This window comes from Plecotus auritus (assembly GCF_963455305.1).
Source record: "Plecotus auritus genome assembly, chromosome: 1".
NCBI lineage: Eukaryota > Metazoa > Chordata > Mammalia > Chiroptera > Vespertilionidae > Plecotus > Plecotus auritus.
Window position 1 is genome coordinate 4,462,161 of NC_137770.1, and position 23,517 is coordinate 4,485,677.

The 23,517-nt window shown below is 47.2% G+C and overlaps 1 protein-coding gene across 7 annotated transcripts in view; it reads right to left on the reverse strand.

Moving 5' to 3' along the window:
• The window catches only part of MARK3 (microtubule affinity regulating kinase 3), a 94,089-nt gene that overhangs the window by 15,498 nt on the left and 55,074 nt on the right, over positions 1-23,517 (reverse strand). For 5 of the 7 annotated variants that reach the window (XM_080645095.1, XM_080645094.1, XM_080645100.1 and 2 more), the window contains exons 6-14: positions 19,941-20,011; positions 15,179-15,235; positions 11,951-12,187; positions 11,675-11,794; positions 11,335-11,434; positions 10,919-11,031; positions 10,122-10,275; positions 5,532-5,749; positions 2,962-3,065 (exon numbers count right to left, since the gene is read on the reverse strand). In XM_080645095.1, coding sequence (XP_080501221.1) covers positions 2,962-3,065; positions 5,532-5,749; positions 10,122-10,275; positions 10,919-11,031; positions 11,335-11,434; positions 11,675-11,794; positions 11,951-12,187; positions 15,179-15,235; positions 19,941-20,011 — 1,174 coding nt within the window. The remainder of the gene's footprint in view (positions 1-2,961; positions 3,066-5,531; positions 5,750-10,121; positions 10,276-10,918; positions 11,032-11,334; positions 11,435-11,674; positions 11,795-11,950; positions 12,188-15,178; positions 15,236-19,940; positions 20,012-23,517) is intronic. The other 2 variants (XM_080645099.1, XM_080645098.1) reach the window with 1 other exon arrangement.

Here is a 23,517-nt window from a genome sequence, read left to right on the forward strand (position 1 = left end):
CAGAGAAGGCCCCGTGCACCTCATCTTGACTCACGCATCCATTTTAAGATGAGAAAGCTGCCGCATTTACTGCCTTAACCGAACGTAAGAAGGATGACCACTACAGTGTGGCAAACAAACCTCCAACCATCTTCCACGTTATTGAAAATGCACTTTTAATTCATTTGTAAGATAAAAAGGAAAAGAGCATCCAGATATTATTCTAAAATGATGGCCCGTCTCGTGTGGTTTGGTGCTGAAACTCTGCTTGGTTAAAGATAAAGACAACACTTTTAGAAGCAAAGTGCTGCAATGACTGATGCTGCCAGAAGCAATGAGGCCCAGTCAGGACATGGAGTCAGCCCCATTGAGGACGGTACCTGCAGGCAAAACAGACCGGCAGTGACTCCAAAGTGAACTGCACCATGTAGAAAAGAGGAAATAGCAGAACATGTGCACAAACATGAAGTGTGTGTGTGTGTCGGGGGTGGGGTGGGGTGGGGGGGGGGAGAAGAGATAGATCTTAACAGCCTCTTAAATAGTCTGACTGGCCGGGCCAGTGTAGCTCAGTGGTTGAGCATCAACCTATGAACGAAGAGGGTGATTCCCGGGACGCGCACATGCCCAGGTTGCAGGCTCAATCCCCAGTAGGGGGCATGCAGGAGGTAGCCGATCAATGATTCTCTCTCATCACTGACGTTTCTCTCTTTCTCTCTGAAGTCAATAAAAATATATTTAAAAAAAACAGGTCTGACTGTACCTCAGAGAACTGAACATTCTAAAGTTCAAAACGAATCTGATAAATAGCTCAACAATTGAGAATTCATGAAAAGAGGAAGAAGGGCCACAAAACCACTTTTTCCTAGCTCCAGAGACTAAAATCCGTAACATGAGAAACTTCTGTCTAATTAAGTCTTCCGCTGATATCTCTATTAAATTACTTTGAACTAGGAGAAATTTATAGATTTGAGAATATAACTAGTAAAATTTATCAGCACAGACTACTATTAAAAATATATCAATTAGTATTTGCAAGCTATCTAGCCCAGTTGCTATACAAGTTATTAAGTTTTTAATCATAAGAGGCAATGTTAAAACAAGCACACACCTAGGAATCAGAAAAGAGAATACTGGAGTGTAAATATTTCTAGAAATTCAATCAATAATTGCCCTGGAATGTTTGGCTCAGTGGTTAAAGCACTGGCCTCAGACCAAAGGGTCGCAGGTTCGATTCCCAGCCAGGGGCATGTACCTCAGTTGTTGCAGGTTCCATTCCCTGCCCCGGTCAGGGCGCAGTTGGGAGGCAACCAATCAATGTCTCTCTCTCACAGAGATGTTTCTTTCTCTTTCTCCTTTCTCTCTCTCTCTCTCTGCCTCTCCATCCCTCCCAACTCCCTTCTCCCCCGCCACTGCCTTCCCTCCCTTTCACTCTCTCAAAAAAGCTATAGAAATAGTATCTTCAGGTGAGGATGAAAAAAAGAAAAAAAAAAAAAAAAAGAGCAGGAGGCAGCTGATCGATGTTTCTAGCTCTCTATCCCTCTCCCTTCCTCTGTAAAATATCAATAAAATATATTTAAAAAAAAAAGAAATTCAATGAATAATCAACATAACCTTATATAAGCTTTTACCTTCGTATCATTTACATTTAAGTGGGCTATGGAAGAAGGAGTGATAAATACTATAGTCTGGTCTTAGGATGAAGGAAGGAAGAAGAATCTTTGCTTAGGCTGCCACAGAAGCTGGCAATCAAACATGTCATGTGACTACTGAGCCCCAAAGGAAACAGAAAGCTTACGGTACAACTTCAGAAAGTAGACGGCAGGAAAAAAGAACGAACCGATTTTGATGCTGGACATGGGCATGTGACATGACCAAACAGTGTTCAAGTGAAGAGGTCAGGGGTCAATGACAGATGATGTGGACTTACTTTCTTTTTTTTTTTTTTAAATATATTTTATTGATTTTTTACAGAGAGGAAGGAAGAGGGATAGAGAGTTAGAAACATCGATGAGAGAGAAACATCGATCAGCTGCCTCTTGCACACCTCCTATTGGGGATGTGCCCGCAACCAAGTTACGTGCCCTTGACCGGAATCGAACCTGGGACCTTTCAGTCCGCAGGCTGACGCTCTATCCACTGAGCCAAACCGGTTTTGGCTGGACTTACTTTCTAGATCTCTGCTCCGAAACCTTACCTGCTCACCACGCCGAATTTAGTTTACACACCACTCTTCCAAACAAAGTAAATCCACCCCGCCTGGGGACTGTGCTCTACCACCCCATCTTCTTCTCTCTCCTCTCCCCCAACAAACTAACTCGACCCCAAGGTCTCTGGACCCACTTCCTCTCACTTTCCCAACTCTCTCTATTTTGTAACCCCAAGAAAGCCGCATGACCCCTCTCCTTACTGACATATTACTGTTAGTATTTTAAATCATGCTTATGCTACGGATGCTCGCCTCTCCACCAGATCAAAGTCATTCAGAAGACCGCACACTCGGTTACTCTGCGAGACTCTGGTAACACTGGTCCAGCTGGCCCCTTTGGCAAACTGTGGACCTGAAGTTGAAGGCCCACCACCCTCCCTGTCCCGACCTCGTGATCCACATCCTTCAAAAGCATGGCTCCGTATCTTCCCCCTTTCAGCCTTGATCAAGTTATTCATGTGCACAAATAATCCTGACTTCACTATTCTACAATTCAACTGCAGCTTACTACCTCCCTCCCTCCTCTGGAAAAGCACCCTGGTTTAATTCAACCCTTTTAGTTATCACATACAGTTGGCCAGGAGGGTAAGTTCTGGACAGTGAGAGGAATTTGGAATTCCAGTATCTTGCTAAAAATTCACATTCAAATTTAACTTACTGTTAGAGAATACTTACCGTTATTATTTGAATTCTGATTATAAAAACTCTGAAGTAAACAATATGCTTCCATTTCTCTGGGGAAAAACAAACTTCTTCAAACAGGTAAAATTTCCTACCTGTTTTCTTTGCCATTCTGAATTACTGAATGTCTGTCAGCTGTAGTTCTCTCACTGCAAACGTAAGTATTTCGCCGTGTCATTCCGCCAGATGCTGTATTACTCTATTTAAAAAAAGGGGGGGGGGCATTTTTGTCTTAAACTATTTAATAATTAAGCATAGTATACTGAAAAAAAAAAACCACACCTCTCCTAAATAAACACGAATATCAGTCTTTAGCTAAATCTACACTAAAATATCAACGGTACTGGCAAGAAGACCGGAAAGCGGATGGAGGCAGCAACCCCTCTCTCCTGGCAGGAGGAGGAAGAGCGGCTGTGCAGAGTGACTGTGAAAAGCTGGCTGCCATAACCCATTAGTAATAACTCACAGGTTACTTAAAGAGCGAGACACAGATCCACAGATTTAAAAGCTAATCGTTTCAAAATAAAAATTAAAAAGCAAGCACTATAAATGTAAGGTAAGTGTACAAATGAAAATTAAGATGTAAATATAAGAGTTAAAACGATGAAACTAGCCTTGGCTGGGTACTCGGTTGGTCGGAGCGTTGTCCTGCACACCAAAAGGCTGCGAGTTCGATTTCCAGAACTCCTAAACCAACCAATTTAGAAAGGGGCAAGGGACGTGAACAGGTATTTCTCCAAAGGAGGCATACAAATAAATGTCCAACAAGCATGTGAAAAGATGCCGAACAACACTGGTCACTAAGGAAATGTAAATCAAAACCACAATGACTTCACACCCATTAGGACAGCCGGGATAAAAACTGGAAGAGGTGTTGGCAAGGCTGTGGAGAAGCAGGCGTGCTCATTTATGACAGGAAGCAAAATGGTGCAGCCACTGTGGACACAGCGAGGCCATGAGCTTGAACTCTGAAAACGTGATGCCAAGTGAGAGAAGCCAGGCCCAAAGGATGCATATGGTCGGGGTCCAGTTACAGGAAATGTCCGGAACAGGCCACTCCCCAGGCAGAGCAGGGGGCAGGGGCAGGGGAGGGGCGAGAGGAAAGTGGAAGGGCGTGCAAAGCAGCGCAGCCCTGCCGTGCTGGGGTCTTGGCAGGAGAGGTGGTGGCTGCACCACACTGTGAACGTCTAGATGACACTGAACCCTACATTTTAAAATGGCTAATGATGTCACCTTAATTTCACATCCATTTTTTAAAGCTAATACTTTCAAAATAAAAAAGCGAAGAATGAAAGTTATAACTAAGAAATTTCATCAGATAAGAACAATTTTGAACGAAGATAAACACTGGCCAGGTGGCTCAGTCGGCTGGAGCGCTGTCTGGTGCACCAAAAGGCTGGCGGTTCGATCACCGGTCAGGGTACATACCCAGGTTGTGGGTTTGATTCCCTGTTGGAGCACATACGGGAATCTACTGATCCTTGTTTCTCTCTCACATCAATGTGTTTCTCTTTCTCTCTCCTCCTTCCTCTCTCTCTAAAAGTCAATTAAAAACCCATCCTCAGGTGAGGGTTAAAAAGGAAAAAAAAAAAAAGAAGCTCTTAAAAGAAAAAAAAGATAAAAACAGGTACCTTTAATACAGCTGAGCAAACCATGCACGGTAAACTCCAAAGACTAATGGATAATCAAATGCAGGTGGCGGAGAATGCTTGTCTATATTCTCAAATGGGCGGTGTGCAGACGAGTAGGGTGATAGGGACGGAGCGTTATGGAGGCAAAGAACAAGGTTCTTACCTTCCTCTGAACAATGCCACCTAAAGGTGGAGGCTGAATTTAAAGGGCAGGGCTGAAGAACGACAGCCCGATGCTGTGGAGTTAGGGTTTGCGGGGACAAAGCCCAAGATCAGAGGACGAGCAGACAGAACCCTCGGGCTCCTTTTTGAGCCCTCCTATCCCAGGAGGCACAGCCAAGGCTGCCAGGGAGCAGCAGCGTGGCCCTCACTGCAGGGTGCATCAGGTGGAGGAGGCTGTGCCACGGTTCCATTTGTAGGGAAGAGCATGGTCACAGAATAACCTTGAGGTTGCTCATTCTCTGATCTCTCCCTAAAATTGCTTTACGAGTGCTAAAAGGAACTCCTACCCTGGGTCAGACAAGACACATTAGAACTAATGGGAAGTTCCTGAAGCTGAGTAGATTCCGTTTCACTTAATAAATACTACTTGCTCACTGGTGAGATTTTATTAAGGGCAGAGATCAAGAGGGAGATTTAGGTCAGCAGCGTAATTGTAGGCAATTACCTGACTTTTCTTCACTTTAACATTTAGTTGACACGTGAGAAAGCTCCTAGTACAGGCCCTGGCACACGGTAAGGACGTAGTCCAAGTTCTTTACTGGAATAAACCCCCATCCCTGGCCCACAGGCAGTCCGAGCCCCAGTGCTCTGCGTGTGATCACCTGTCTGCTTGGCCATCACTTGGTTTCCTCTCCTGTGAGACCAGGAGATCTTTCCACTTCTCAGCCTCTGACACAGCCTAAAGCTCAGCAAGTGTTTATGGGATAACCAGAAAGTGCCTTTGACATAAAGGGTCTGCTGGCTCACCTAGAGGGAGCATTTGCATTTCACCCGCCAATCCCCGGGGCGCTCTACAGGTCAACAGCACTTACACTGGGGACAGTGGAGCCGGTCTTGCGTTCAGGAATGTCCGCCTTGTTGGGATTGCTCGCATTTCCCAGCATGGGACTGGCTGGAGCCATCCCCTTGCCTCCGCCTGCACTGCCGCCTGCCCTCCTGGAGGGAGCGCCGTCTGCTTTGAGGTCACCATCGGCAGTGCCGGTCTGACTTCTTTTTGGATAGGCCACAACGGAAGGGATGGCTGGTCCAGCTGCAATAAAAAAGAGTTCACTCTTCAATGTCAGACCAGGCTCCATGCTCTAAGACCTGAGGCAGACACATAGGCAGTTTACTGAGTATCAGTACGATGTGCTGCTTCAGCCCAAACCATGGGCTGGAAGATGAGCAGCTGTCCACACTCGGAACGCTCTGTGCAGTTCTAAGTGCCAACTCTCAAGCTGAAAAATGGAGGTGGACAATGTCCAGAGAAGGGAAATGAACTGGACAAGAGATAAATGAATGTTCCATATGAGGGTGTATTTTTAAAAGTTAGGACCAGGCCAACCTAGATTTGATTCCTGAATCCTAGAATACTGGATGTAAAGGAATTACCTGCAACATAAACATTTAGTTACAGGAAAATACACACACACACACACACACACACACACACACACGCATGCACGCACACTACAGGCTCTGGATTCCAACACCTGGGACTGTCTTGAGAGCGGACTGTCAAGTTTGGTAAGCATATCCTTGAGGATCCAAAGTCTCATAAAGGATTCGCTTCCATGGTGAAAGTTTTAAGAGTGAGGGCGTTTAGCCTGGACGTCGTGACTCAGTGGTTGAGTCTCAACCTATGAACCAGGAAGTCACAGTTCGATTCCTGGTCAGGGCACATGCCCAGGTTGCCGGCTCAATCCCCAGTGTGAGGTGTTCAGGAGGCAGCCAATCAACAATTCTCTCTCATTATTGACTAGAGGCCAGTTGCAGGAAGATTCCTGCAAGAATAGAGCTTCCTTGGGCCTATTCCTGCAAGAATGGGGCTTCCTGTGGCCTGAGCGAAGCAGAGAAGGAAGCGAAGCCTGCTGAGGGCTTCCCTCCCGCCGCTGCTGCCCTCCCCACCACGCCCCCCGCGCTTTCCCTCCCACTGCCGCCCTTGCCCAGCTTTCTGCTTTCCCTCCCTCTTCCTTGTACACTGTCTTCAGTCTTCTTCGCTCTGCGCCTGCGTATGCAAATTAACCACCATCTTTGTTGGGTTAATTTGCATACTTGCTCTGATTGGCTGGTGGGCGTAGCGGAGTGATGGTTAATTTGCATGTTTCTCTTCTATTAGAGAGTATTTCTCTCTCCCTTCCTCTCTGAAATAAATAAAAATTATTTTTTTAAAAAAGAGTGAGCATGTTTAGACTCAATAACAGCTAGTGTGGCTGAGAATGACACAGGTCAAACTTTAAAACAGCCCTAGCTGGTTTGGCTCAGTGGATGGAGCATTGGCCTGTGGACTGAAAGGTCCCAGGTTCCATTCCAGTCAGGGGCACATGCCTGGGATTGTGGGCTCGATCCCTAGTAGGAGACATGCAGGAGGCAGCCAATCAATGATTCTCTCTTATCGTTGTTGTTTCTCTCTCTCTTTCCATCTCCCTTCCTCTTTGAAATCAATAATTATATATATACTAGAGGCCCGGTGCACAAAATTCATGCACGGGGGCGGGTATCCCTCTGCCCAGCCCGCACCCTCTCCAATCTGGGACCCCTCGAGGGATATCCGACTGCCCGTTTAGGCCCGATCCCAGTGGGATCGGGCCTAAACGGGCAGTCGGACATCCCTCTCACAATCCAGGACTGCTGGTTCCCAACTGCTCACCTGCCTGCCTTCCTGATTGCCCTTAACCGCTTCTGCCTGCTAGCCTGATCACCCCCTAACCACTCCCCTGCTAGCCTGATTGATGCCTAACTGCTCCCCTGCCAGCCTGTTTGCCCCTAACTGCCTTCCCCTGCAGGCCTGGTCACCCCTAACTGCCCTCCCCTTCAGGCCTGGTCACCCCTAACTGCCCTCTCCCCTGCAGGCCTGGTACCCCCCAACTGCTCTCCCCTGCAGACCTGGGTCCCCCCCAACTGGCCTTCCCTGCAGACCCAGTCACCCCCAACTTCCCTCCTCTGCCGGCCGGGTCACCCCTAACTGCCCTCCCCTGCAGGCTTGATCGCCCCCAATTGCCCTCCCTTGCAGGCCTGGTCCCTCCCAACTACCCTCCCCTGCTGGCCATCTTGTGTCCACATGGAGGCAGGATCTTTGACCACATGGGGGTAGCCATCTTGTGTGTTGGAGTGATGGTCAATCTGCATATTACTCTTTTATTAGATAGGATAGAGGCCTGGTGTATGGGTGGGGGCCAGCTGGTTTGCCCTGAAGGGTGTCCCGGATCAGGGTGGGGGTTCCCTTGGGGTGTGGGGCGGCCTGGGCGAGGGGCCTGTGGTGGTTTGCAGGCTGGCCACACCCCCCGGTGACCCAAGCAGAGGCCCTGGTCTCTGGGATTTATTTATCTTCTACAATTGAAACTTTGTAGCCTGGAGTGGAGCCAAGCCTTCTGCTTGCTCCGTGGCAGCAGCCATTTCTGTTGGGATTTATTTGTATTCTATAATTGAAACTTTGTAGCCTTAAGCGGAGGCTAACACAGGCCAGGGCTGCAGAAGCTTGGCTTCCTCCATCGCCGCAGGCAACCCTAGCCTCCTGCTCTCTCCAGCTCCGTGGCTGCTGCCATTTCTGTTGGGCTTTATTTATCTTCTATAATTGAAACTTTGTAGCATTGAGTGGAGGCCTGGGCAGACAAGGGCAGGCGGAAAGCTTGGCTTCCTCCATTGCCAGGGAAACCCAAGCCTCCCTCCTGCTCTCTGTGGCTGCAGCCATCTTGGTTGGGTTAATTTGCATATTCCATCCTGATTGGCTGGTGGGTGTAGCGGAGGTACGGTCAATTTGTATATTACTCTTTTATTAGATAGGATACACACACACACACACACTGAGTGGCCAGATTATTATGATCTCTGAACGCATAATAATCTGACTATTCAGTGTATATCCTATATAATAAAAGGCTAATATGCAAATTGTCCCCTCGACCAAGAGTTCGACCAGCAGGCTGGCCGGCCAAACGCCCATGTCCCCCCCCCCCGGCCAGGCTGGCCGGCCCCCACCCATGCACAAATTCATGCACGAATTCATGCACGGGGCCTCTATATATATGTATATATATGTATGTATGTGTATGTGTATGTGTATGTGTATGTATATGTATATGTATATGTATATGTATATATGTGTATATATGTGTATATATGTGTGTGTGTGTGTATATATATATACACACACATACACACTGAGTGGCCAGATTATTATGCATTCAGAGATCATAATAATCTGGCCACTCAGTGTATATACATAAAACAACTTTAAAACATTCCTAGCTGGTTTTGCTCAGTGGGTAGAGAGCCGGCCTGTGGACTGAAGGGTCCTGGGTTCGATTCTGGTCAAGGGCCCATGCCCGGGTTGCACACTCAATCCCCAGTGGAGGAAATGCAGGAGGTAGCCAATCAATGATTCTCTCTCATCGCTGATGTTTCTATCTCTCCCTTCCCCTTCCTCTCTGAAATAAAAGTATATTTAAAAAAAAACAACACATATAAAGCAAACAAACTTTAAAACACTTAAGAAAAAACTGGGGTATCAAATATTCTTCAGGGCTGCGCTGTCCCATCTGAGCCACTGGCCAGATGTGGCTGTATAAATTTAATTACTTAACAAAGATGAAAATAATTTTCCCAGTTTAAGTGCTCAACAGCCACATGTGGCTAGTAGCTACTCTACTGGGTGGCAAAGACAGAACAGCTGAGCACGGCGGAAAGTTAGCTGGACAGCAGGGGGGAGCGAATGAACAGAACGAGAGACTGCAGCAGGGCTCCCAGCGGGTAAGTTGGAAGGTTTCCACCCAGCTAGGCCTTATCCATCAAAAGTCATGGAATGGCCCTGGCCGGTTTGGCTCAGTGTATAGAGCATCCTCCCTCGGACTGAAAGGCCCTGGGTTCAATTCCATCAAGGGCACATACCTTGGTTACAGGCTCAATCCCCGGTCCCACGTCGGGGCATTTGCGGGAGCCAACCAATTGATGTGTCTCTCTCACATCGATGTTTTTCTCTCTCTCTGTCTCTCCCGCTCCCTTCCACTCCCTAAAAATCAATGGGAAGCCCCAGCTGGTTTAGCTCAATGGATAGAGCACTGGCCTGAGAACTGAAGGGTCCCCAGGGCACATGACAGGTTTTGAGCTCAATCCTGGTAAGGGGGCGTGCAGGAGGCAGCCAATCAATGATTTTCTCTCATCATTCATGTTTCTATTGCTTTCTCCCTCTCCCTTCCTCTCTGAAGTCAATAAAAATATATTTAAAAGGAATCAATGGAAAAATATCCTTGGGTGAGGATAAAAAAACAAACCAAACATGGAACGTACCAGGGAGAATGCACCATGTCAGCACCTGGCGGAGGGTAGACATCAAGCCCAATCCAGCCCCAGGAGTCCTGCACAATGCGAGGGGCCCCCGTGTAAGGGAGGCGCCCAGGGAACACAGTGGAATCGTCCCAGCTTACCATGGTCACTGTACCGCCTCTGCTTCTGGCTTGAGGAAACACTCCGCTGCACTTTGTGGTGAGGAGACTGGCCAGTGCTGTTATTGAGGTCACTGCTCGGCCTAACCTTGGCAAGTGAGAGGTTGCTGCTGGAACTGGAGTCACTAGCATCGAGCTAAGAGAAAATGAGAAAAACAGCAAACCACACACAAACCCAGATGGTTGATTAGGAAAGTAAACTCCTAACACACAAACCTCTCATAAACAGCTCACTGAGAGAAGCAACAAACGTACAAAGATGAGAGCCCTCATCTCAGGCAACAGTGTGGTTTTGGCTGCTGGAAAAACTCACAACAGGATAGGAGGTATTTATCAGCTTTCTAGGCTTTTTGAAATAACTTAAAATGCTCTCTTCACTTCATCTGATATTTCACATCATTTCTAAACTACGAATAACTATATGTTAGCTTATGAAAGCCAACTTTGTGACAGTATCACCATTAAGGTGATCATTATTATTATTTTTAACACTACAAACAGCCTTTATTGGTTGCAAGAGGAAGTGGAAAAAGGGGATATGACAGCTCTGGCTCCTGGGACGGCTTCACAGACTCTGTGGCCGCACTCTGAAAGTAAGGTTATTGTCTTCAAGTTAAAACAGTAGCTCATACAGGTCAGAAGAGTTAGATTTATTTGCAGGTAAACTAAAAATGCTATACCAAGTGTTATAGATACTAAAAAAAATAAAAACTAAGAAAACACTTTACATAAACTAATAATTTAAAGGATATTTTAGTTTTTTCTCTGATTACTCTTACCTCTGAAGATTTTCTCCCCAACAACAAATATGTAGCTGTGATTTCATCATATTTCATTTTACTAAGAGATTCTTGAATTTCTTCTTGTGAATATCCCATTCCCACCATAATATCTAAAAAAAAAAAGGCATAATATATTTATGCGTCTTGTCGGGTAAAAAAATCATTGTGTTATTAAGGTAAAATAATTTCCTTTATTTGATCCAAAAGACCACACATTTCACACAAACGGGCAGTTGGCTTATTTCTGAGTTCCTGAGTGCTATTATAGGAAACAACAGAAAACTTCTTAAACATGAAAAAGCAGATCAGCTGACTCACTGGCCTGTACTTAAGTGCCCATTATTCTCACTATAGGATGTGAGCCAAGGCAGAAACGTCACTGTGCACACAAGCACGCAGCACAGGGCAGTTACCTATTCTTTTCTGGTCGGAGATGTCTAGTTCTGGTTCAACAAATGGTTTGAGCTCGTCCTCCTCGTGCCCTGCGTTGATCCACCTGTCCTTCATGATTTGCTGAAAGGTGAACTGCTTATTAGTAGCAGAAAAGAAAACATTCTGGTAATCACAATATCTAGAAAAATTTACTTTCAACATTTCATTGATTGTAACTCAAAGGGTAACTTTACAAAAAGTTTTCAGTGTCTCAATTCCTGCTTTAAAAGCTCTAGGACAGTTTTCAACACAGCTTCCAAGCCAAGTTCTAAAAAGACTTTGAAGAGTCTCCGAAGTTCCTTATCTCCCCGATGTGATTACCTCCAGGGTGCCTCGCTTTATTGGATTGAGCACCAGGAAACGCTTGAGAAGGTTTTCACAGTCTGTAGACATGTAGAAAGGGATTCTGTACTTCCCTCTTAACACTCTCTCTCTCAGTTCCTTTGGGAAGAAAGAGAGGAAAGAAAACTAGTGAGTCAAGTTTGAGGCTAAAAAAGAACCCCCGACTCCATCCTAACAAAACATTGAAACAGTAACAGCCATCATTTCACAACCCTTCCAGCTTTCACAAAACCTGGATGCAACGGCTGCTTCTACCTTTAGGTTCTGTCCGTCGAAGGGGAGGGACCCGCTGACCAGAGTGTACAGAATGACGCCGAGGCTCCACACGTCCACTTCCGGCCCGTCGTATTTCTTACCCTGGAAGAGCTCTGGGGCTGCATATGGAGGACTCCCACAAAACGTATCCAGTTTACTGCCAACAGTAAATTCATTGCTAAAACCAAAGTCAGCTATTTTAATGTTCATATCAGCATCTAACAATAGATTTTCAGCCTAGAGGGAAAACATCAAGACAAAAATGAAATTTAACCAACATATATTTAGAACTATGATAGAATTAGGCATTTCATAAAAGCCTTTTGTAATGATATAAAGTTAATACATCTTAATGAATAAGATGAGAAAACATTCTTTCCACAAAAAAAGAAGGTAAATCAGAATTTCTAATTTAACATTAAGAACCAATAAGAGAACAAGGTATAAATTAATTCCGGCAATAATTTAAACCAATTCCCCATGATAAAAAAAAAGCACACAAACTTTTAATAAATAGTCCTTTTTAATTAAGACTGATAGGAGACTTTTAAAAAAAGGAATACTAGCTTTATGTGGACAGCCACCTTTCATAAAACCATTAAATGCTTATATAATGGCAATGATTGGGGGTGAGGGGGATTTGTAAACTTCACTCAAGAATCAGATCACAGTGATTTTATTATTTCAACAAGCATTTACCATTTACAATTACACACCAGGCGTTATGCCAGTGTCTGGGCATCTAACATTAAACAAGGGTCTCTGCCCTCAGGAAGCTCCTACTTTAGAAGGAGAGAAGCAGAAAGTAAGTGCGACACTCTCGACCCTAAGTGCTGCAACACAGGAGTGGGAGCCGGGGGGCAGGGGGCCTGGCGGCAGGAAGGGCTCCCCGAAGGGAAGCAGTCAGAGCTGCAGCTCCAGGCTCAGCTGCCACTGGTGGGAATGCTCAGGTATGGAGGTGATTTTCAGGCCCCTGGTGGGAATGCCCAGGTATGGAGGTGATTTTCAGGCCCCTGGTGGGAATGCCCAGGTATGGAGGTGATTTTCAGGCCCCTGGTGGGAATGCCCAGGTATGGAGGTGATTTTCAGGCCCCTGGTGGGAATGCCCAGGTATGGAGGTGATTTTCAGGCCCCTGGTGGGAATGCCCAGGTATGGAGGTGATTTTCAGGCCCCTGGTGGGAATGCCCAGGTATGGAGGTGATTTTCAGGCCCCTGGTGGGAATGCCCAGGTATGGAGGTGATTTTCAGGCCCCTGGTGGGAATGCCCAGGTATGGAGGTGATTTTCAGGCCCCTGGTGGGAATGCCCAGGTATGGAGGTGATTTTCAGGGCCCTGGTGGGAATGCCCAGGTATGGAGGTGATTTTCAGGCCCCTGGTGGGAATGCCCAGGTATGGAGGTGATTTTCAGGGCCCTGGTGGGAATGCCCAGGTATGGAGGTGATTTTCAGGCCCCTGGTGGGAATGCCCAGGTATGGAGGTGATTTTCAGGGCCCTGGTGGGAATGCTCAGGTATGGAGGTGATTTTCAGGCCCCTGGTGGGAATGCCCAGGTATGGAGGTGATTTTCAGGCCCCTGGTGGGAATGCCCAGGTATGGAGGTGATTTTCAGGCCCCTGGTGGGAATGCCCAGGTATGGAGGTGATTTTCAGGCCCCTGGTGGGAATGCCCAGGTATGGAGGTGATTTTCAGGCCCCTGGTGGGAATGCTCAGGTATGGAGGTGATTTTCAGGCAGAGCAGTCTGAAAACCCAGAGGGTGAGAGAACGTTTGGTCAAGAAACAGAGGGCGTGTGGAGAGAGGCAGAGAGGGTGCCGGGGTCTCGGGTGGCTGAGTCACAAAGGGCCGCGAAGTGACGAGGAGTCAGGAAGTTCGGGCTTTCAACTGCAGGGCAACGGGAGTACTGAAGGGTGGTCACGCGGGCACAACCATCTCCCTTGTGTTTACGGAGGAACATTCTGGCTGCAGTGGCGGGGGGGGGGGAGGGAGGGAGGAAGGGATGGCACTGGAAGCAGGGAAGACCAGGCAAGAAGCCGGTGTGGTGAGCAAGTCCAGAACACTGGCGGTCTGAACCAGGACGGGGGAGGCACAGGAAGGACCGCGGTCAGGAGACGCGTAGGGAACAGGAGCAAAGGGACCTGGGACCGAGTGAGGCTAGAGCAGAGGCGAGGGCACCTGGATGAGAAAAGAACGTTCCGGTTTCGGAAGGAAGACCTGTAGGTCGTGAGCTTGCTGAGCCCGCGGTGCCGAGGGCTGCTTACCAGTAGGTGACGGAGTCCTTTAGTGGCTGGACAGCGGGTGGAAGGGAGCTCTGGCTAGGGATGGAATGGGGCCACCAACACAAGCAGCCACTGCAGCTACCAGAGGGGTGTGCATGCAGGAGGGGTGCGGAGAGGAACATGCGAGGGGGTGACAATTCTGTGAGGGGAGAGGAAGTGGGGACAAGTTAAGGCAGAATATAGATAGTGTCGGGAGAAACATGGCTGTGCCGGGGAGAAGAGAAACAGGAAGGTCTAGAAGGGGAGTTGGGCGGAGAGTTTTTGGTGAAGGGTGGCACAGACTGGAGCATGCTTTCGTAAATGCTGCTGCTGAGAAGGCAGCCGAGGGCAGAGCAGGAGGCAACAGCTAGAAGGCAGCGGCACCTGGGGAGTCAGGACCCGGAACACAGAGGCGGGGCCCGCAGAGGTGCCCCCTGCCCTGTAGCAAGAGGGCAGCTGTGAGAGGGAAGGGTGGGTGCGGGCGCAGCCAAGTGAGGCCTGTTGGGAGAGGGAGGCAGTTTCTGCTGAACGTTTCATTTCCCTGTGAAACGGGAAACTTGTCCTCTGGGAGGCGAGGGCAGAGGGAGGACGAGGGCAGAGGGAGGACGAGGGCAGAGGGAGGACGGGGAAGGAGGCTCAAGCAGCCACTGCGGAAGTAGAGCAGCAGGCAGGGCCAGGCGGCCCCAAGGCCGCTGTCTGTCCAGTGAGGGTGCATGTCTGGAGCCCCGTCAGATGCTGGTGTGGTTTTTCTGCACAAGCCAACTACAAGCTCCTTTAACTGCGATGTACACTACTTTTAGCAAACTCATTTTCCTTCTTTTTAATGCTGTTTACTGTAACTGGATCAGAGGGGTCAGTTACTAGAAGATTTGTTTTGTCATCCGTAACAGCAGCCTAATCCATGCCTCCCCGTGGCCGTGGCTGCCCGGAGAAGCGCACGCACAACCAGAGCGCCCTCTGAGGCGTGGACTCACCTTGAGGTCTCTGTGAACGATCCGCTTCTGGTGGCAGTACTGGACCGCAGACACGATCTGGACAGGAGAGATGCCACGTTAATAGTCCTCGCGGGTGCAGATTAGTAATTCAGATGCAAGTCCGTCACAGGTGCTCACACATGCTTGATACGCAGTGAGTCCTCGACTGTCTGCATGGATCTCTAAATACGATCTCCTCATGCTTTGAACTTTCTAATTTGAAGAAGTTCAGGAGTGAGGCAAGAAGAGATGGGTGCATGTCCTTCCTGCTCTCTCTAACTGGAAATTCTGCCTCTTCGGGGCCCTCCTCCTCGACATGCCAGTACTTTTGTGTGGTTCCTGGGCCCAACCAACCACCAGGATCTGAGGGACCCTGGCTGCCCCAGGCCCAGGCCCAGATGTCTCAGGTGCACCCTCACCTCACCCTGTAATCCACTCCAAGCCAAACCGGCAGTCCTAGGCCCTCCACAGCCAGGTGTCACCCAGGTTGGTTCTCCTGGCAATTACCTTCCTTCCCAGCCCGTCTGCTCCCTACCACACCTCTTCCTTTTGTCTGATGGGGTTCAAGGACAGCAAAAGCTACTTCCCTTCTCGAAGGACCCGTTTCCTCTGCATTAACGTAGAAGAGTGTGACGTATGTGCACTACGTACCATGAAAACCTTTGCTGCTGTCTCAATAGGACCCTCCTACTCTCAGCAGATACTGTGCTTCCAGTCAGAGTTTCTTGAGTCCTGTGACTGAACTGTGAGTCAATTGTTTTGCTAAAATTTCACACTTACTTTCAAAAGTCTCCTTTTCTAATTATAAAAGTCTATATGCTCATTACAGAAATCTCATGAAGTATAGAAAAGCTTATACAAGTATGTAAAATAATGCAATAATTAATAAATACAAGAATACACTGTTTCACGTACTCACAACTCTAACGCTGCTTTTGCCCTGTCCTGTATGCCTCTCCTACCACCAGAGAGAGACCATCTCCTGTTATTTCGGTTAAGTATTTTGCTTATGTAAACAAAACCGGGGTTATAATGAAAATACCACTTATTTCTCCCAATTATTATCAAATTTGAATTGTAAGCCACACGCACACACCTACACTAGACATAAAAACTCAGAGGGCTGTTCTGCCCGTTGGTATTTTGGCTCAGCCTGAGCAGCAGGGAGAAAGCAGCGGGGCTGGGCTGGGGCTGGGGCTGCACAGTGAGGTGAACATTCAGAAGGTCAGACCTCCTCATCAGCACAGGCACTGAGACTCCATGCCAACATGTGGGGTTCGGAGCACCTGACACTTCGGAAACGCTGTCTCTACTGGGTCAGCAGGAAAACCGGGGAAGCGGAAGAGCTTTGCTTTCCCAGAACAGAACAGGCTTATTTCCGGGGACACAGGTAACTTGTATCTGATTTCTGCCTGATCCAATTCCTCTGATTCCCACCCAATACTGACATTTCTCTCTTAGGTCTGCTTTTGAATCAGATTGCACAATTTCCTACGCTTTCTCAAAGAGATTAAAGAATTTTCTTCTTTTACCTCCAAAGAGCTCAAAGCTAAAGTAATGCCACAATAACCTGAAAACACTAAAGAAAGTGTTGCTGTTTTTGCCTTCTGCTTTTAGGCTAGAAGCAGTTACTTCCAAAGGCTGAGAACCCGGATGTTCTCCAGGTTGGAACTGGAGTGCAAGCCTACTTCATTTCCAGTCACACATGACAGCGCATCACTAACCCACCACGTTAGGGGCGAGGGGAGAAGGTGGAACTCGAATCTAGTCCTTTCTTCGGAAAGAACAAGAGCTCAGCCAACAAATGAAAGCAGCGGAAGCGGGACCTGGGATGAGAGTGGGGAAGGGGGTGGGACAAGAGAGGCCATTTGCTGGTGAATATGGGAAGAAGGGCTGGCTTTTGTTTTGTGTGGCGGGCATACCCTTCACTTCGTCATAAACAGAAAACCTTTTTCTAGTCAAAGTGGTGCCAACTATAAATGCGTGGAAGGCGTGGCAATTAGAAACAGAGACAGGAGAAACGCCGCCGTGGTGCCGGGCGCTGCCAGGCTGGGTAAGCCGCCTCCGGGACCTCGGAGCCAGGACGGCACCCACTCTAAGTGCCGGCATCAGGGCACTCGCTGTCCAAGCGCAGACGTTACCTTTCCTGGACGCACGGAGCAAGAGCAGCGCGGGCTCTTTGGACACTGCTGACAATCCAGCATGGAGTCACGTAGCCATGACAGCTGTATCGAGTGCTAAGTCCAGACTGAGGTGGCCTGTAACAGGAACACCCTTGGGAGGGGCTGGAACGCCCACAACCACAAGTCCGGGCACATGGCTAAGGACCCCCTCCTTATCCTCTGCCCCTGGGGGCCATAAGAACTCCGAGCCCGGCTGTGCGAGCCAAGCTCAGGGCCCTGCCGGACGCCGCTTCACCAGACACGCTGCCACCGCAGCTGCCTGCCCCGAGACCCACACCCGCCTCTCCACCTGCAGGCGCCACCAGGGACGGGGACCGCCTGCGAGACGCGTGCTCCCCTCGCTTCCACCTCACAGCCCCTCCTCTCTGTGTAACCTGCGTGTGGTTCACTGGCTCGCTGGGGAGGTCTCCCCTGATAAACCTGGCACTGTGGAAAGACACAATCTGGACGTTTTGGGGACACTCCCTTGCTCATGACACTAGACCAATTAAGGTTCCTCAAATAAAGGCTTCAGAATTCCCGAAGAAGACTAAAAATCACCATCGGGGGGATGTCTTGAGTCCCTCGGACAAGCCAGGCCCCACCAGGGGACGGGCAGAGATGGCAGGAGGAGTTAGGGGTGACGTCCAACAGGCCCCTGAGGGCGGGCCCAGGCTCCAAGCGGCCGCCGCCGCTGGCCTTTCCCTCAGCTGGTAACCTACAGCCCATTAACCCTGCCAGTCAGACACATCCATCTGAACGGGAAGGAATGTAAATTTTATGAGACAAAGAAAATAATGGTTTTTAGGGGCCAATTTATAACAATTACCACAGCATGAAAAGGGACAGACTTGTTTTGTAATAAAGAGAAATGGGAGTTTCCTTCCACAGACAACAGAATAAAATAACAGAACTGAAAAGAACTTCAGAATTCAACAAGTATAACTGCCTTCCTTTTCCTCCAAAAAAAAAAAAAAAGTTTTAAGTGTATTTATTGATTTCAGAGAGAGGAAGACAGAGGGAGAGATAGAAGCATCAATGATGAGAGAGAATCACTGATCGGCTGCCTCCTGCACCCCTCACCCCTCCACTGGGGTTCGAGCCCGCAACCTGGACACGTGCCCTAACCGGAAGCCAAACAGTGACCTCCTGGTTCCTGGGTCAATGCTCAACCACGGAGCCACACTTGCCAGGCAATTTCCACTTTTTATAAATAGAAAAACTGAGGCTCAGAGAAGTAAAATGATAGATAAAAATTAGTTTCAACTTTGATATTTAATAGGTTTCAATTCCAAGTACCATTAATATTTTTAAGCTTTTAAAATTAAACTTATAAATAAGCCCTTAACCATAAACACTAGACTAACAAATCAAGAGAGGCAAATGTTATGAGAAATCTTGAAAATCAGCTAAAACTGCCTTTCCACATACTGTGAAAACTTTAAAGGCTCCTATCTATACTCTACCTTGGCAATCTTAAATGTGAATAAAACCAAAATTTCGAGGTTCTGAGAGGAATGAGGCTGCCCGGCCATTTAAATGAAGAACTTGTAGCCATGGGAGGACAGTCCAGGTGGCGGTAAGAGTACCCGCTCCTTCCCTGCCCTTCCCCTGCGCGGGGTGGCCAGCGCCGCCACCACTTGTTCTGGTAGAGAGTTCTGCTGGAAACAACCGTGTGAGCCATCATTTGCACATTGTCTCAAGCCGTGCCTGTGCTCCGACTTGCGAGGGCAACTGCTACCACAGCCAGCACGGCCCACAAGCCTGAAATCCTCACTACGCGGCCCTCTACAGAACAAGCGCGCCAGTTCCTCGTCCAATGACAACACAGCACAATGAGTAAATGGCTGAGTTTGGTGTCACAGGACCAGGCGTCACATCTTGGGCGGATTATTTGATCTGCCTGCGCTTCAGTTTCCGTATTTCTAGGAAATGAGCACAATGCTCCGCAACTCACCAGGCTGCTGGGTTCACGTTAATGCGGGTAAAGCACTTATCCCCTTGTCTGGCAGGCAGTGATCAATCAATAAATGGTAATTATTATTGTTAAAAACTTGGAAATAGTTTTAATTAGTATAATCACAGATATTATGAAAGACTCTGGTTTTTAAGGCTCAACTGTCAAAAACTAAAGTTAAGAGTGAGGCTAACCCCGCTGGCGTGGCTCAGTGGTTGAGCACCAACTTATGACCAAGGAGGAGGTCACGGTTCGATTCCTGGTCAGGGCACATGCCCTGGGTGCCGGCTCGATCCCCAGTGTGGGGCGTGCAGGAGGCAGCTGGTTGATGATTCTCTCTCATCACTGATGTTTCTCTCTATCTCTTCCTCTCTGAAATCAATAAAAATATATTAAAAAAAACAAACAAAAAAACCTGAGGCTAAAATCCCAGTTACAAAGCCAGAAACAGAAACCAAGGCTATCTCTAAAAAAGTGCCTTAGGCACAAAAGGCACTTAATAAATTTTTGTTGAACTGAATGGCCAACCCCTGCTCCATCCAATGGTCCTATAACCATTTATATGTGCAGACACCTGTTCGTTTCAGGGTTTAATTGAGATTACTTTATCAAATTAATACACTAACGGTACGTTAATTCATACCTGTCTAAATTTAGCTCTTGCTTCTTTTTCCTTCATTCTTCCATGTGCAACCAAATAGTCAAACACTTCACCTATAATTGAGAGAAATAAAAGTAAAAAGAAGTCCTACTTCGGAGCATTAATTTCCCATAAATCGATAATGTTTCATTCTTAGCAATGCCTTCATTTTATTTTTAGATATAGGGATGAAGATAAACAGAAATATGTGGAATTTAAACTAAGTTAGCCTTAAGTTCAACTACAGGGAAAATTCATCTACAAAATCTTGAAGCCAGATAAAAGCGCTGAAATTAAATCATAAACTTTCATTTTAAGTATCATTTTTAATGTGCTTTAATAAAAACTTAGCAATGAAAATTAAAAGTTAAAATGGATGTTAGTTTTGTTAAAAGAGGAAGTCTTCGCTGTAGGACTATGACAAACTAGCACTCCTGAATATATTCATTCATTCAACAAATATTTATTGAGTGCCTACTGACTGCCAGGCACTGCTCCGGGCTCCGGCGAACAGAGCAGTGAACAAAGCCAAGCCCCTTTCCTGTGGCGTTCACGTTCTCGGAGGGAGACGGGCGGTGGAGAGCCGAGTGAACGTACAGCGTGTCAGTGGTAAGAAGTGCTGGAGAAAAACCGGGCAAAGGAACAGGACGTGTGCTCGTGTGCGCAGACGTTCTGCTGACCACTGTGAGCACGGAGTGCGGGCAGCAGTGGGTGGGCACAGGAGTGGGTAGGAGGCTGAGGTCGGAAGAGGCTGCTGGGCTTTGGTAAGGATTCGGGCACAGAGCCAAGTGAGAGCAGAGGAGAATACAAAATGGCTGCCCTCTTACAAGGATCACTGGCTGCTAGAGGGAGAAGCAGGTTAGGGTGGGGAAGAGACAGGATGAGAGCGCTGGGCCTGGAGGGGGACACGGCAGCGATGTGAGAAGGGAGGGAATCGGGACAAAGTGTGGGGGTAAAGCCGAGAGAATGTGCTGGTGGACATTTCTTGGGGAAGAGGGGTGACATTCAACGAATGTGTCAGTACTGCCAACTGCTTATCAGTCTGGAATAAAGAAACACCTCTGAAATCCACAGAAAGGACTAATTTAACAAATGTGGTATAAACTGTGTTTAGGAAAGAATCCTGTCTACTTCATACGAACGAAGAATACTACCATCAGCTTAGTGACAACATTTGACAAAAATATTTTGCCTAGCCGGTGTGGCGCAGTGGTTGATTGTTGATCTATGTACCAGGAGGCATGGTTTGATTCCCGGTCGGGGCACATGCCCAGGTTGTGGGCTCGATCCCCTGTGGGGAGTGTGCAGGAGGCAGCCGATCCATGACTCTCTCTCATCACTGAAATCAATAAAAATATAAGAATATATTTTAAAAAAGATTTTGATACTTAAAAACAGCTGGTTCTGAACATAAATATTTTTGAGGAAAAAGTCATTCTGAATTGTAATGAATATCTCTGCCTTTTTAAGCTTTTAGCCCTAACTCTGATACATTTTTAAACAAAGGAGAATATTTTCCATTTATCACTTGATTGCATAATGATCTTTGAAAAGGTATTACATGTCAATTAACACCAAACGATTCATTTAACTGTGATGACTTCTGAAGTTAAATGTCAGCTCCAAAAATGTCAGCATTTTCTAAGGAAATGATCTTTCTATTTGCAAATAGAACACAATGTCAAAACAAGTAGTTAAGCCGAAACCGGTTTGGCTCAGTGGATAGAGCATCGGCCTGCGGACTGAAGGGTCCCGGGTTCGATTCCGGTTAAGGGCATGTACCTTGGTTGCGGGCACATCCCCAGTGGGAGGTGTGCAGGAGGCAGCTGATGGATGTTTCTCTCTCATCGGTGTTTCTAGCTCTCTATCCCTCTCCCTTCCTCTCTGCAAGAATCAATAAAATATATTTAAAAAAAACCAAAACAAACAAACAAGTAGTTAAGCCCTAAGGGGTTTGGATCAGTGGATAGTGTGTTGGCCTGTGGACCAAAGGGTCTCCGTTTGATTCTGGGACCCTGGTTGGGGCATATGCTGGAGGCAACCAATCGACGTAGCTCTCTCTCACCGATATTTCTCTTTCCCACTCTCTAAAAATCAATGGAAAAATATACTCAGGTGAGGATTAAAAAAACAAAACAAGTAGTTAAAATGTGAAAGTTAAAGATATATACATATCATATGGAAAACAGTTTTGACTTAAAAAAAATTAATAGATTAGACCCACTAGTTATTGTAGTGGGTCTGTCCCTTCCTCACACCTAACGCGCTTCCCCCTCTAGTGATCCTTGCAAGAGGTCAGTCATTTCATATTCTCCTCTGCTCTCACAGATAAAATCCAAGTCTGTCAAAATAATTTTAAAATAATTTTATAAATTCAAATATAATATAAACCTCTTAAGAGTTCTAGGAACCATAAAATCATACTCACAATTACTAAGTTATAAATCAGGAATTCATCCCACATCTGTTTTTTCCTTATTAAAAACTAGAGGCCTGGTGCACGAAATTCGTGCGGGTGCACATGTGTGTGCGTGTGCGTGTGGTTTCCCTCAGTCCGGCCTGCACCCTCTCGCAACTGGACATCCCTCTCACAATCCAGGACCGCTGCCTCCTAACTGCTCGCCTGCCTGCCTGATTGCCCCTAACCGCCTCTGCCTCGGTCCCCGCCACTGCGGCTTTGTCCAGAAGGATATCTGGAAGGTCATTCGGCTGTCCAGTCTAATTAGCATATTACACTTTTATTATTATAGATGTACTAGCACTCAGATTAAGCCACTAAACTGAAAACCCCTAAAGGCTATCTATCTCTTAGAGAAAATATAGCGAACAGTGGCTCTCTCCACCCAGGTTAGGGGCCCTGCGGTTGGTGGAAGGACACTGGACAGGAGAGCTGAGAAAGCTCTTGGATGAAGCCACCGGTGATGGAACTGTTGGCACAGAACATGTTTCAAGGCTTTCGTTGCATCTGTAAAAATTAAGTAGGTGTTCTGGATGATTTCTAAGATTCCTTCCAATTCTGTAATTCACTGATTCTGCTAAACTGAGAAACACCAGACTGGGGAGGAATAGGAAGTAAATCTAATGAAACTTTTTATCGTTCAAAGTGGCAAACATAAACAATCAAACAGATGTCCTGAAAACTGCCAGTGCTTCACTGAGATGATTAAAACAAACAGCCAAAGCCAGTACGCCGCCACCACTGAGGAGCGCTTTTCAATGCTTCTCAGAGGAAGACCATGGTCGCAGGTCACTGAGAAACTCAGAGACTTATCGAGTCACTTCTCAGGCCACTCTGCCAATGAGGGGACCTGGATGGACTGACCCCACCTCTCTTTCCCAAAGCACATCCTCTTTCTATTAGAACTGGGTGCTTCTTAGATGTTTTTGTTTTTTTCTTTAATATCCTTTACTGATTTTAGAGAGAGGAACGGAGAGGAATAGAGAGAAATATTGATGAGAGAGAAACACTGATCGGCTTCCTCCACACAGCCGGGCATATACTCTCACCAGGAATCAAACCAGGGACCTGTCGGTTCATGGGCTGACACTAAACCATTGAGGCACATGGCTGGGCCAGATG